Source organism: Ahaetulla prasina, chromosome 2, assembly GCF_028640845.1.
Source record: "Ahaetulla prasina isolate Xishuangbanna chromosome 2, ASM2864084v1, whole genome shotgun sequence".
In the NCBI taxonomy this organism is placed as follows: Eukaryota; Metazoa; Chordata; class Lepidosauria; order Squamata; family Colubridae; genus Ahaetulla; species Ahaetulla prasina.
In genome coordinates, this window is record NC_080540.1 from 80,554,294 (window position 1) to 80,568,420 (window position 14,127).

At 39.3% G+C, this 14,127-nt stretch overlaps 1 protein-coding gene across 2 annotated transcripts; it reads left to right on the top strand.

Moving 5' to 3' along the window:
- The first annotated feature begins 415 nt into the window (after positions 1 to 415).
- CDC23 (cell division cycle 23) lies at positions 416 to 13,801 on the top strand. 2 transcript variants are annotated; one of them, XM_058167353.1, is made up of 16 exons: positions 416 to 640; positions 2,000 to 2,072; positions 3,287 to 3,424; positions 3,539 to 3,581; positions 4,661 to 4,766; positions 4,961 to 5,093; positions 5,377 to 5,554; positions 6,574 to 6,671; positions 7,591 to 7,672; positions 7,785 to 7,938; positions 8,677 to 8,796; positions 9,294 to 9,369; positions 10,271 to 10,332; positions 10,667 to 10,745; positions 11,246 to 11,365; positions 12,285 to 13,801. In XM_058167353.1, exons 1-16 carry the CDS (start codon positions 492 to 494, stop codon positions 12,456 to 12,458), a joined length of 1,785 nt encoding a protein of 594 aa, XP_058023336.1. In that variant the 5' UTR covers positions 416 to 491; the 3' UTR covers positions 12,459 to 13,801. The 2 variants fall into 2 exon arrangements, with proteins under 2 accessions (XP_058023336.1, XP_058023337.1); XM_058167354.1 differs by having other exon boundaries at positions 523 to 645.
- Positions 13,802 to 14,127: the final 326 nt, after the last annotated feature.

The following is a 14,127-nucleotide window of genomic DNA, read 5'->3' on the forward strand; positions in this document are numbered from 1 at the left end:
TAGAGTCATAGGGGCTTCCTGGGGCTTAGAAAGATGGGGCGGATGATTTTGCACATATAGTAACGTCGCCACGCACCTTTCAACCAGACGCGAAAAAAACCAACCAATAACCCTGGTATCCGGCTACCGTTTACAGGAAGGACATGCGCATTCCCCCAATAGATACGATCCTCACCCCCCCTTCACCCCTCCCCTCAAAAAAAAACAACACCCCAGAAAAGGGTGCCAGATCTCACAGCCCTTCACACGTGAAAAAGGCGGAAGGGGAGAGAGGCTCTTCGTCCCTTGTATACCCACCTCCTTTCCTCGAGCCTGTCATCTCTCAGCCAATGAAGACTCCGGATTTCGGTCCCCTCCGTCGCTATTCGTCACCGAGCGCAAAAAAAAAAAAAAGGAGGGGGACGAATCCTCCAATAGCCGCCCGCGTTCGGTGCGGCGCGCGCGCTCCGAGGCCCCGAATTCGCGTACCCGAGCTGGGGGACGCTGGGAAGATGGCGGCGGGAGCGTCGGTTTCGGGGCCGACGGCGGCAGGGGCTGACTTCGCTTGTGCGGATTTCTCCGACTTGCGGGCGATCAAGAAGCAGCTGCTGGATGTGGCGGAGCGGAGCCGGGAACGCGGCCTTCAGCACAGTGGGAAATGGTATGGTAAATGGACGCCCAGCGACCCCTTTTGTAGGCTGCTCTTCCGAGGTGCCCGGAGGTGGCGGCGGCGGCAGTCAGGAGGCGGGAGGGTTTGAGTTGGCGAGAAGGGAAGTGAGGAGGCTCGGTGCGTTTTTACCTCTTGCGGGCGCTTGCTTGGAGAACGTCGATCTGTGCGGTTGGTAAGAGCCGAAGGCGACTTGATGACACTCAGGCGATCCAAATCAATGCAGGCAGTTGCTGAAGTCTCAGAAGTAACGGAACTGCCCGACATGAATTCTTTAACGGGCCTCTGGTGTTTGGGTGGGGGAGGAAATAAATTCTATTTGTTTATAACGATAGCAATAGCACTTACACTTATATACCTCTTGATAGAACAAAAACAATGGCTACCAACCTGCCTTCCATTGAGGACCTGTATATTGCACCAGTCAAAAAGAGGCTATGAAAATATTTACAGACCCCTCACATCCTGGACGTAAATTGTTTCAACTACCCTCAAAACGACACTGTAGAGCACTGCACACCACAACAACTAAACACAAGAACAGTTTTTTTTTTCTCAAACACCATCACTCTGCTAAACAAATAATTCCCTCAACACTGTCAAACTATTACTAAATCTGCACTACTATTAAGCTTCTCATCGCCCATCTCCTTCCACTTATGACTGTATGACTGTAACTTTGTTGCTGGTATTCTTACAATTGATATTGATATTGATTGTTTCCTGACTGTTTATTTGTACCCTATGACTACCATTAAGTGTTGTACCTTATGATTCTTGATGAACGTATCTTTTCTTTTATGTACACTGAGAACATATGCACCAAGACAATTTCCTTGTGTGTCCAATCACACTTGGCCAATAAAAAATTCTGTTCTATTCTATTCTATTCTGTTCTATTCTATTCTATTCTATTCTGCTTTACAGTCCTCTCTAAGCGGCTTACAGAGTCAGACTATTGCCCCACCTCCCCAACAATCTGGGTCCTGCTGATCATATGGCATTTTAGCAAGCAGCCTATTGATGTGCAACTTTAAGGTAGCAGTTGCAGCTGGGAGGGCTTCCCCTAGTGTGAAGTTACACAGCATATGAGAATCTTTGTATAAGTCCATGACAGCTGGGTTCATATATGACGATTTGTTTAACTGAGTATTATTGAAGGATCTATAATTGATTGACTTTGGAAAACATGCTAAGATATAAACTGTGAGTTGCAAACCAAGAACTGGTTCACAGAATATGCCTAGCCAGAACTGAGTAAATAGTATTGTGTTAACTTAGACAATGTGTTATGATTAACCAGGCAGTTTATAAGCAGCATTTGCTCCAACACAGTGGATGTTATTGTTGCAGGGCCTCAGAACTAGCCTTTGCCTTGGACCCTCTACCCTTGAATGAACTACCGCCTGTTCCTGAACTTACAGAGGTAAGGATAATTGTCTGTATTGTCTGTGTAATACTAAACTAAAAATGATTAGTTCAATGACATTCTAAAATTCAGGGACATTGTATATTAATAGTTGGTGATATATGTAAGTTAGTTGTTAAGCCTGCATCCCCAAATTCACTTGCAAATAAGATTCATTGAACATAATTTTTATTTATGATTGTATTGTGTACCTCTGACCTATTGTTTGTTTGAAAATCTTTAGCCTGAAAGGCTCCCAGTACTATTAATTGATCAATTTAAAAATATCATTCTTGGCTTTAGGATTACAATTTTTAAAAAAGATATGAAAAAGTAAATTGATGACTTGTGAAAACAAAACTACTCAGGAATCAGTTTAATGATGTAAGATCTTAGCTTTCCTCCCTGGTGGAGTGGATTTTGGACTATATTGAGAGTGGTAAATTAAATCTTCTCAAAAGAAGATATAATTCTTCTTCTGAAAAAGCCAGAGGGTGAAGTTTAAGATGTCCTAGTATTTCATTGAATGTTTCATTTTTCTTTCATAACTCATCAGTCCAGCTATTCTAGAATTGTTTGCTGAAGTTTTATAAAAACAGATTTTCTGAAAGTGATTTCTTGTGTTCCAAACATAGCGTAGACATGATATGCTAGATTTTGCACATTATTTACGAGTACTTACATACTGCTTCATAGTACTTTACCGCACTCTAAGCAGTTTACAGAGTCAACATATTGCCCCAACAATCTGGGTCCTCATTTTACCGACCTCAGAAGCTGGAAGGCTAAGTCAACCTTGAGCCAGTCAGGATCAAACTCCAGGCTATGGGTAGTGTTGGTCTGCAATACTGCCGAGGATCATTTATTATTAAATCTATAATAATCATTCTCAGAGAAGCACAAATCTTAATTTGTTGTAGCCAATACAGTTTGAAAATTCACAATTTAATTAATTTATTAAATTCACAATTTAATGTTGCTGTTTATAATGGGAATTGGGAACAAGTGGTCTTCCAAATGTTACTGAACTACAACTCCTAGTAAGCCTCAGTATGTCCAGACTTTGTAGACTGGAATTGCTGTTAGTTATAATTCAGCCCTCTTGGAAGGGAATAGGTTTTCCCACTTTTAAGGAAATTAGAGAATTGAAAGCTTGTTATTCAAGAAAAATATGCCAGCAACGTGTCATTTGTTATGGAGCAGTTTAACATTGCTTTCTCTTTTTTTCACAGGAAGATGCTTGTGATTTGGATGCTTACACTCTTGCCAAATCTTACTTTGATCTAAAAGAATACGACAGAGCAGCCTACTTTCTGAGAAACTGCAAGAGCCCAAAAGCCTATTTTTTGTATATGTACTCCAGATACCTGGTGAGCTATTACTACTTCCTTTCTGTTTCTGATGGTCAAACCAGTGTGATAAATATGAGAATATAGTACGATATACACTTGCTTAATCTTAAATTAATTGTTCTTTGTTTTCAGTCTGGTGAGAAAAAGAAAGATGATGAGACAGTGGATAGTCTAGGTAAGGAACCCAAGGTAAATCTTTCATTTGACTTAGTTTGATCGTTGATATGCAGTTTCTTAGACATATTGTTCTTTAAAAGAAGGGTATCATGCCCCCGTCAGAGCCTGAATCTTTAGGGGAAGACGAGCTGGAACCTGAGCCAACAGAAATTGAGGGAGCGGCTTCTTGTCTGGAAAAAAATGGGAAAATTAGGACAGCTAGTAGACAAGGAGGAACAGGGGCAGGATGAACATGAGAGACAGCTCAGGTGAGGAGCAAAGACCACCTGCTCCTGATCCAAGAGCTCGGAGAGTGGACAGAAGACATGAGCAGCGCAGACTGATCAGGCTACTCAGGAGAAGAGTGCCCTGCTCATCTTCACAAGGCACACATGGGGAATGAGACTTAAGGAGATGCTGTGTCAGGAACAAATGCTGAGTTTCTGAAGTGTTGAGTAATGACGTTTGAACTTTCCAAGAGTCCTTGCATTCTTTCTAGTGTTTTGGACTAATTACCTGGATTTTTTGCTTCCTTGATTTGTCCTGCTGGATTTATTGCTGTGCAGCCATGGTGTACACAGCACTGGGCTGGACTAATTGTAACCAGAGGTTGCTTGAGGTTTGTGGGGTGGGTTTGTTATCACTTTGCTCCGGGACTTGCCAGAAACATGGGAGCATTTGGAGAAATTTGGAGGAATAAGGGGGTGGTTTGAACTGCCAGCTGTTTTGTGTTATCTCTATGCCGTGCCCCGGGTCATCACCAAGGTTACAATTCTTAGCATAGCTAGGCTGAAAAATCAATTCTCAATATGATACTATTGTGGAAAACACAACAGCCTAACACAATATAACACAGAAAATGATGTAGCTCAGAGTTATCTTAATAAATACCAGACCAGATAGATTTAAATGCAATGGTGCAAATACAGTATACTTGTTTTATCCTTGATTTTGAAGAGATTTTGAAGAAAGATTATTTTATCACCTGAAACACGTCTGATCTAAATTACACATCCATTGTTAGCGTGCAAAATATGATTATGTGACAGTGCAGAAAAGGTGACAATTATAGTAAAAGGCAGTTTTCTTTCTCTACAGGTCCCTTAGAGAAAGGACAGGTGAAGAATGAAGTTCTGAGAGAATTAAGAGTTGAACTTAGCAAGAAGCATAAAGCCCGAGAATTGGATGGATTTGGACTTTACCTGTAAGTTTGTATGAGATAACCAGTAACGTAAGCCTTATAGAAGCATTTGCATTCATATGTGAAACAGAAATTGTGACAATAGCAAGGCTTTTTCCCCCCGGTTTACTTGTCTGCTATTCATTGTATAGCATCATAAATTGGGGCCACATGATTACAGAGTTTTTCCCTTACAGTCTGCCTTTGTGTCCCATTAGGTATGGAGTTGTATTGCGAAAACTGGATCTAGTGAAAGAGGCTATTGATGTGTTTGTTGAAGCAACCCATATTCTGCCATTGCATTGGGGAGCCTGGCTGGAGCTTTGTAACTTGATCACAGACAAAGAGACGGTAAATTGTAGGATAACTTCATGCCCAATCCTTGTTTTCTCCCATTGCTTGATCATTAAGCGTTGACTGGTCTAGATTTGATATTGTTCACGGTGTTTTTCTGATGAAGAAAAAACCAATCTAGCTAACCTCTTAATTAAATAAATAGCCTTGGAGGTTTTTACTGTAATCCTTTCTGAAGATCTATTCAAATGAGCAGACGCAGCGATTCCTACAATTCCGGGGAGGTACAATAGACTCCTTCTCTAAGTATGTTCCTCTTCTATTTGGTGCTTGCTGCCAGCTGAAGTTCCTGTCCTTGCCAGATACCTGGATGAAGGAGTTCTTCCTGGCACACATATACACAGAGCTGCAACTGATAGAGGAGGCCTTGCAGAAATACCAGAGTCTCATAGATGTTGGGTTTTCCAAGAGCACCTACATAATCTCCCAGATTGCAGTGGCCTATCATAACATTCGAGGTCAGTGAATCTTTTTAAGCTTGGTGTGGGAGGGTCTCCTTTTTAGTTCCATTATTCGCTGAACAGAATAACTGTTGGGACTTTGGAGTTCTTCTAGTCAACCCCCTGCTCCAGCAGGAGACCCTATACCATTCGGAACAAATGGCTATCCAATCACTTCTTTAAAACCTCGTGATTGAGAACCCACAATTTCTGAAGGCAAGCCATTCCACTGGTTAATTGTTCTCACTGTCAGGAAATTTCTCATTCGTTCTAGCTTGGTTCTCACCTTGATTAGTTTCCATCCATTGCTGTTTGTCCTGCCTTCTGATACTTTGGAAAATAGCTTGACTCCCTCTTCTTTGTGGCTGCCCCTCAAATATTGGAACTCTGTTATCATGTCACCCCTAGTCCTTCTTTTCATTGGACTACACATACTGAACTCCTGCAACTATTCTTATATTTTAGCCTCCAGTCCCTTAATCATCTTTGTTGCTCTTCTCTGCACTCTTTCCAGAGTCTCAGCATGTTTTTTATATTGTGGCGATTAAAACTGGAGGCAGTATCCCAAGTATGGTGTTACCAAAGCATTGTAAAGCAGTACTAACACTTCTTGTGATTTTGATTCTATCCTTCTGTTAATGCAACTTAGGGTTGCATTGGGTTTTTTGGAGGCTGCAGCACAGTGCTGACTCGTATTTAAGTTATTGTCTACTAAGACTCCTAGATCCCCCTTGCAGTTGCTACTATTGAGTAAGGTTCCATCTATTTCATATACATACATTTGGTTTTTCTTTCCTAAATGTAAAGCCTTGTTTCTCTCACAATTGATTTTCATTTTGTTAGATAGGGCCCATTTTGTTAGATCTGCCGAGATCCATCTGGATCTTGAGCCTATCTTCTAGGGTGTTGGCTGTTCCTGCCAGCTTGGTGTTGCCTGCAAATTTGATGAGTGCTCCTTCTATTTCCTCATCTTTATTTATTTATTTAATTTATATATCTAAATCATTTATGATCGTGTCATGTTGCTTTTTCTTCAGATATTGACAAAGCATTATCCATCTTTAATGAATTAAGAAAACAAGACCCTTTCAGGATAGAAAATATGGATACCTTCTCCAACTTGCTTTATGTCAGAGTAAGCACCTTTTGTATTATTCACAGCCATACAATGTGTTCACACTGTCAACAATGTCTGAAGCAGCTTCCACCTCTTACAATACTTTCAGTCACTCTCTGCATGGAAATCCAGTTTCCACATAGTTAGCAGCCAGCTTTGGCTTAGATGTCTTCTGTTCATTTGACCTGTTTTGCAACTCTCCTGTGCAATGCTGTCCTTATTCCCTGTTCAACACACACCAGCACAGCATCTCTTCCTAACGCACCTATATTTTGATATAGAAAGATGCAGTTCATGCATCAAAGTGCTGGAGAAAAGGAAAAAAAGCAGGAAGGGAGGACTTATGCAGACTGTTGCATGTGACTTTACTACAAATAATTTCCAAACATTCCAAATCCCTAATATATCTTGCTGCTTTTGCTGAAAATCAAGATCCCTTCAAATCAAGCTGATGCTTACCTGGATACATCCATATAGGTTTTCTTGGCAACACGGGTTGTTTGGGATGTTTGTTTGCCTTCCCATCTCCTCCAAGTACTAACAATGTTTGATCTTAATTATTTCTTTCCAAAATCGGCCAGTGTTACCTAATGCTGCCGTCTGCTGTGACTTTACTAGATAATATAGTGGGTTTGTTGGGTAATTAGGTTACAGTATTGCTATAATAATCAAATAGGTTTGTGGAATAATTTGTTTGATTTTATACCTTTCTTTGCTTGGTTATCTAGAAACAACAAATAACAGTAATATAGTACCAGAAATCACCTTGATGGATTTATTTCCGCACTTGTAGTGTGGCAGTCAAATTCTTAAGGTTAAGTAGGTAGCTAACCAAGTAGCTGAACCTGAGACCTGAAGTACTGTATTTCCTAATTTCCTTTTGCAGCAGAGTAAATTTTCAATTCCCCCCCCACTTCCTTTCTCCTCCCCTTACTAGGGTATGAAGCCTGAATTGAGCTATTTGGCCCATAACCTATGTGAGATTGACAAGTATCGTGTAGAAACTTGCTGTGTAATTGGTGAGAAACTTTGCATTTTCTTTTCTTGAAGAAGCTGATTTTTTCTCTCTCTTAAACAGTGCCCGTGAAGCTATTATTTTCTTTCTTTTTCCTCATTTTTTTTTAAATTTAGGGAATTATTACAGCTTGCGTTCCCAGCATGAGAAAGCAGCACTCTATTTTCAGCGAGCATTGAAGCTGAATCCTCGGTATCTTGGAGCATGGACCCTGATGGGGCATGAATACATGGAGATGAAAAATACATCAGCTGCTATTCAAGCATATAGGTGTGTGTGTGTGTAAGAGTTAGTTCTACTGCCTAGAGTTGGAAATGCTTTAACTGGGTGTTATCTTTTAAAGAAATTTTACCCTGTCCCAAACGAACTGCTCTCAGTATTGAATGAGAAAAGATTTGTAGCAATAGCACTTAGACTTATATACCGCTTCATGGTGCTTTACAGCCCTCTCTAACTGTTTTACAGAGTCAGCATATTGCCCCCAATAATCTGAGTCCTCATTTTACTGACCATGGAAGGTTGAGTCAACCTTGAACCAATCAGAAACAAACTACTGACAGTCAGCAGAATTAGCCTGCAATATTGCATTCTAACCACTGCATCACCACAGCTCTCTTATAGAAAAAAATTATTTACTAGACGCAATCTATTTACAGAACTTTAAGCCTAAGATATGATTATGGTGCCCACAGTCAGCATAGGGGTGGGGGTGGAGGAAATGACAAGAAATAAGACTGTTTTCTCTTACTTGGGAAAACCAAGGAGGATAGCAGCTGGTTGTCCCTTTGATAGGCGAGAGTTCCGTAATGTGGAGGCTACTACAGAGAATGTTTGCCACTTCAATCACACCTCCCTTACCTCCAAAAAGAACCTTTCCTTGTCATAAAAAACACACTTGTTTTCCTTTCTCTTCCTTCACAATAATGCTTTTCCTTCCAAAATAAATAAACATAAATGATGGTTTTAGCTATATGACTGTTATTTTTTTCAAATGCCCTCTTCTGTTAGACATGCCATTGAAGTGAATAAAAGAGATTACAGAGCATGGTATGGACTGGGGCAAACATATGAGATTCTCAAGATGCCATTTTACTGCCTTTATTATTACCGACGAGCCCATCAACTCAGGTAAAACAGTGAGCATGGTTGCCACTTTTTTAAAAAATCAACTATCCTTGGTATGTGAAGTTAAATTATTATATATGAAATAAATTATTTATTTGGAAGTATCTATAATGAATAATGCCCTGCAAATGATAAAACCTTGGTTTTCAGTGGTTTTCAGACTACTAGCTTTATGAAAGGCAAAGGATTATAAATTGCAAAGAATTACAAAGATGAAAATTTCATAAACTTAATTATTGTGGAAAAAGTAAATCCTGTGCTTATTTAGTGCTTATTTCAGGGTTTTGGTGGGGTTTTTTTGGCCCAGTTTGATAAATAAATGAAATTAGTTGATATTAGAGTAAGTTCTTCCAGTAGTCGAATTTGAAAAATCCCATTGAGAAAATCTGACAAGTCTTTACTTTTTTAACTTTCTGGTGAAGCCAACTGCTCAGCAAGTTATAGATGATTTTAAATGATTTTAGTCTTTTTGTCAGCTAGGTATCTTGTGTTTTTCGCAGACCCAATGATTCCCGTATGCTTGTTGCTCTTGGAGAATGTTATGAAAAATTAAATCAGCTAGTAGAAGCCAAAAAGGTACTAGAAAGAACAAATTTGCAAAAGGGGGGGATATGTGGTTTCATGGGGAACCAGATAGGGGAATTATTGCATGTATTACGTTGCCCTAGTCTGTGCATCATCCTTTTGGTTTGTGAGATGTAGGTCATATGGTTGGGCTATCTGTGTTAAGAAAGGGACAAAAAACATCAAGTCCTTCCTAGAATGGAATGAAAAATTTGATTATGATGTGCATTCATTTCCACATGCCCAATATAATAAGGACTAGCTCTTTCTTATTGTTTCATCCTCCAGGATGAAGAAAAAGAATGTCACTCAAACTCAATATTACAAAGTTACTTTCATTCTCAAGTCCTGATAATAAAGTTACAAAAGGCAGTCAGAATAACTTAATATAAATATTACATCAGAATCAGTGAAAATCCAAAGCATTAGTATTTGTAGCATCAAAAAGACTTTTTATTATAATAGTGTTGCTCAATTTGTTCTGATGTTTAGGATATTTTTGCCCAGATAGAATAAGGACTTGCTGGCAAATATAACAAACATATAGCAATTGCAAAAGAATCATGTTTATTAAACCTGTTTGTGAGTCTGATCGATGATGTTAATGTCCCAGTAAATGCAAAATTCCATAATCTTTCACACCAATTCCTGACCAATAACTCAAAAGTCATTTTTACTATGCAGCAATCAGTACATGAGCCACCAACAAAAGGAAATGGATATAAAATAGTTTATGTGACATCTCTGATATATTTTAACTAGCTTACTCATGGGGGGGAGGCAGTTGTGGTATCAAAGAGTGAGCGTGCATTTTGCCACCTGAGTCTGGAGCCCAAAGATGTGAAGAGTTGGGTGGCATACAGGTTTAATAGCTTATGATTCTTTACTTCATCTTTGCTTTTATCCTTGACAGTGTTACTGGAGAGCATATGCTGTAGGGGATGTGGAAAAAATGGCACTGGTGAAGCTAGCAAAGTGAGTATGGCACTATATTTCTCTTGCCTTACTTCCTCTATTAAGACTGGAATAATTTAAATATGGAATATTTTTTTTAAAGGAAAGGGAAAGTGGGGCTTGTAAAGGCATGTGGGCAGGCAATGTCTTACATCATTGTACTACGGGTATTTTTCCTAGAAATGCAGTTCATGTGTGATTAACTTTCTAGGCTTCTGCCTAAAAGCCCCTTGCAGGGTGAATCAAGTCCTACAGCTTTGTACTCAAAAGTATAATGTTGAGTAGGTACTTCCTGCTCACCTGATCTTTTTGTCATCAGCCAAGAGCACCTCTTACTATTTGTGTCCTTTCTTAGGCTTCATGAGCAGTTGAATGAATCGGAACAAGCTGCCCAGTGCTATATTAAATACATCCAAGATATCTATTCTTGTGGGGTAAGTGAGTTCTAAATAAGTTTGGTAGAGCATGAGAGGGAAAATCCCCAAAGTCCTTACAGGTAATCCTTGGCCTACGATGGAATTGGGACTGGATTTCCTGTTGTAAACTGTGATGTCACATGACCACCTCACTTTGCAGCTGCAGTCCCAGTAGTTTCAGTTGCCATTATAATCCCAGGATTGTGTGGGTTATTAGATGAGAAGAGGTGGGAGTCCCAGGCAAACAAGCTGGTCACTACTACAGGCAGGTGCTAGGGGGCGGGGGGGGGGAGAGTGCCATGGGTATGTGGAAGGTGCCATAAGTGGGCATGGGAATGGCTGTAAATGCAGGTGGCCCAGATTTTGATCCCATAATCAAGAGGGAGTTGAGATGGCCAGAACTTTGAAGGCTTGTGGTAAGTCATTTTTTTCAACTGGAACTGAAACATTTAGTTGTGACTTTGAATGGCTGTTGAACAAATGGATGTAACCCAAGAACTACCTGTATTGTATCCCAGGAAATAGGGGAGAACTTGGAAGTAAGCACCGCCTTCCGCTACTTGGCTCAGTATTACTTCAAGTGTAAGCTCTGGGATGAAGCCTCAGCCTGCGCTCAGAAATGCTGCGCCTTCAATGATGTGAGTAACAGCTCCAATTTTAAGTGGACAGTTTTTCACTGGGGCTTTATACCTACTTCATACCTGTCCCATATGTATGTATACAACATTAATATATGAGTCCCTTTTCCAAAAGCTGTGTCCTCCAAGCTTGGTGTAATTCACATCTAAAAGTAATCTAGCAGAGCTACTGTTTTAACTTAGAATGGTAAAAAATTATGCCTTGTGATGAGATAGGTGGCAAATAAATTTAATAAATAATTATTTAGTAGAGGTGGCCCTTATTATTTGTAGGAATTCTATTCCAACCTAACAAATAGATAACAAAACTGCAGCCAACGAGATCTGGAAATAATTAATTCTATAGTCTATGAATTCTACAGAATTTATTCTACAAGTACTTCTTCCGAATAATTTTTTGGTTTATTCAGACATTCGTGTATTTGCAATTTGCAAACAACTTTTGGCTGTTAAAATGGTAACAAATATAACACTGAGCCTACTACTTTTCTTTCTTATCAGAGAATGTAGTTCTTTAAATTAATACTGACAGATCCCAGAAAGCATTTAGGCCATTACAAGAAATACTCATTTAGCTGCCGCCTCCATCACATATGATCAATACAAAAGGCAGCATATAGCTGTCTCAGTATGTTGCAGAATTCACCTCTGCTAAGCTGCCGTTCAGTTGTTTAATGGACTAAGGAGATTGATACTGTAATATTCTCATATGCACAAGAGATTTACCATTACTGTATATCGTCTTTTCCACCTATTGTGTGTGTGTATATTCTTTCTTTTTTCATATGAAGCATTACCTATTGGTTTAGTTATAATTTAGTGTGATATGCCTGTGCTCAGGAATATCCATATAACATGTTTTCTATCAGTATCCTCCCTTTTTCCCCCTTTTCCTCATGCATCTGCCTTTTATTTCTAGACAAGAGAAGAAGGGAAGGCTCTTTTGCGACAAATCTTACAGTTACGAAATCAAGGGGAGACATCAGCTACAGAGACGGCAGCCACACCTTTCCTACTTCCTTCTTCACTCTCTGCCAACAACACACCAACCCGCCGAGTGTCCCCACTGAATTTGTCTAATATTACACCTTGAACTGAACTACCTTTCTGTGCTGGCTCAGTTGAGAGGACAATCCTGTTGTAAATTGGGTCTTTCTCTTGAATACTGCCGTTCTAGGAAGGCCTGTGTATTCAGTTCAGGTGGCTGACATCACGTTGCTGAGGATGACTGTCTATTGTATTGTAACCATGAAATGGTAATAGCTCAGACAGTGCAGTGAGCTGAATTCACTGTACATTCAGTCTTCTTACAAGTCTGGCACCTGTGAAGAAAGAGCCTCTCTTTACACTGGCTGTGCTTTCTTTCCCTTCCTTCATCACATTCCTTTCTGAGGATGTAGTAAGATGCAAGTTATCCGTTTATCAGATTTGCATCATATTTGAAGCCGTATCACATTTATTTGAAGTTGAAAAGGAGTGTCTGTGAACACCTGACTTTGTTTTTTTATTATGTGACTAATAAAAGTTTATCTTAAAAGATAGCAACAAGACAGAGAACGTGGATGGAAAAGCGAATAGGTCACATCTAATTCAATGCCAGGCTGAAACTGGCAACATAAAGTGATGGGTATATTTTACGCCAGCAGGTGCAGTGTTGCTGCTTTCCCACATAGGCTCTAGAAATTGTAAAGACTATTTTAGTTAATCTTTTGTTGATCAAGAATCAGAAGAAATTACTTGAGCAAACCTGTTCGTTTTTTTTACTTAGCTTGTAAATGCTCAGTTTAAACAATACGTTATTATAGCTTAATTATTGTAATCAGTCTTTAAATATCAAGACTGTTAGAATTCAGGAATCATAAAACAATTTTCTGTTGTTAAGAATCATGTTATCTATCGTTACCGTTTATCAGTATATTTTCAAGAAATCAGATTTATGGCTTCTGACATGTTTCAGAGATGTGAAGACTTCAGTATTCATATTTAGAAGTTTATCCTCAAGGAAACTCAGCGTGGGAAACAGCCTTCCAAATTTATAGCAGATAAATCAGTTATCAGCCAGTTGCTTGGATCATCTACTTATAAAATAATTCTTATAAAGTAGAAGTAATCTAGCTATCCCATACTTCTATAATTGTAAAATAATCCAACCCACTGTTGTACTGTATGGTAGTCATTACATTTGGTGCCTTGGTGGAAACTGAAGCAAGACTGCCAGCCTTTGAATAGATCTATTTTTTCCACATTAAAATCAATAAATTTGTGCACCAGGAGGTTCCTGCAAAATAAGAATCAGAGTTGTGTTTGTGTTGGTTGTTGTTTGTATCCCTCCTTTAGCCTTGAGTTGCTGCAAATTATTCCATGAACTATTGCCTCACATGATTATCAAACTCTAAATATATCATCTTTTGTTACTAAAATGAAGTATTTGTCAAAGTTGGTATATACCCATAATTTTAACAAATGCTAGTTGCTCAGGTGATGCTGAAGCCCATTGACAGGTACAGGACAATAGCTACCACACAAAAAAAGACCTTTCAAATATAGGATAGTCCCCTGAGAAACATCCCAAGATCACACAGAATAGCTTGCACTTCTGGTTAGCATAATTTGTGAGTTGTAATACATTGTCACGCTAGCTGTTGCCAAAGCCTGGAACTGCTTTTATCAAAACTGGGTAAAAGTGGTCTGCTATAAATCTATAGGAGCATATAACACTGCCTAATGTTGACATTAATGTTGATAGAAGAGGATTTCCTAAA

Excerpts from the sequence above, each read along its gene's own strand:
- CDC23 (XM_058167353.1), top strand. The coding sequence starts at position 492 with ATGGCGGCGGGAGCGTCGGTTTCGGGGCCGACGGCGGCAGGGGCTGAC. Across the intron at positions 641-1,999 it reads CTTCAGCACAGTGGGAAATG|GGCCTCAGAACTAGCCTTTG; the intron begins GTATGGTAAATG and ends TTATTGTTGCAG. Across the intron at positions 10,333-10,666 it reads GCACTGGTGAAGCTAGCAAA|GCTTCATGAGCAGTTGAATG; the intron begins GTGAGTATGGCA and ends GTCCTTTCTTAG.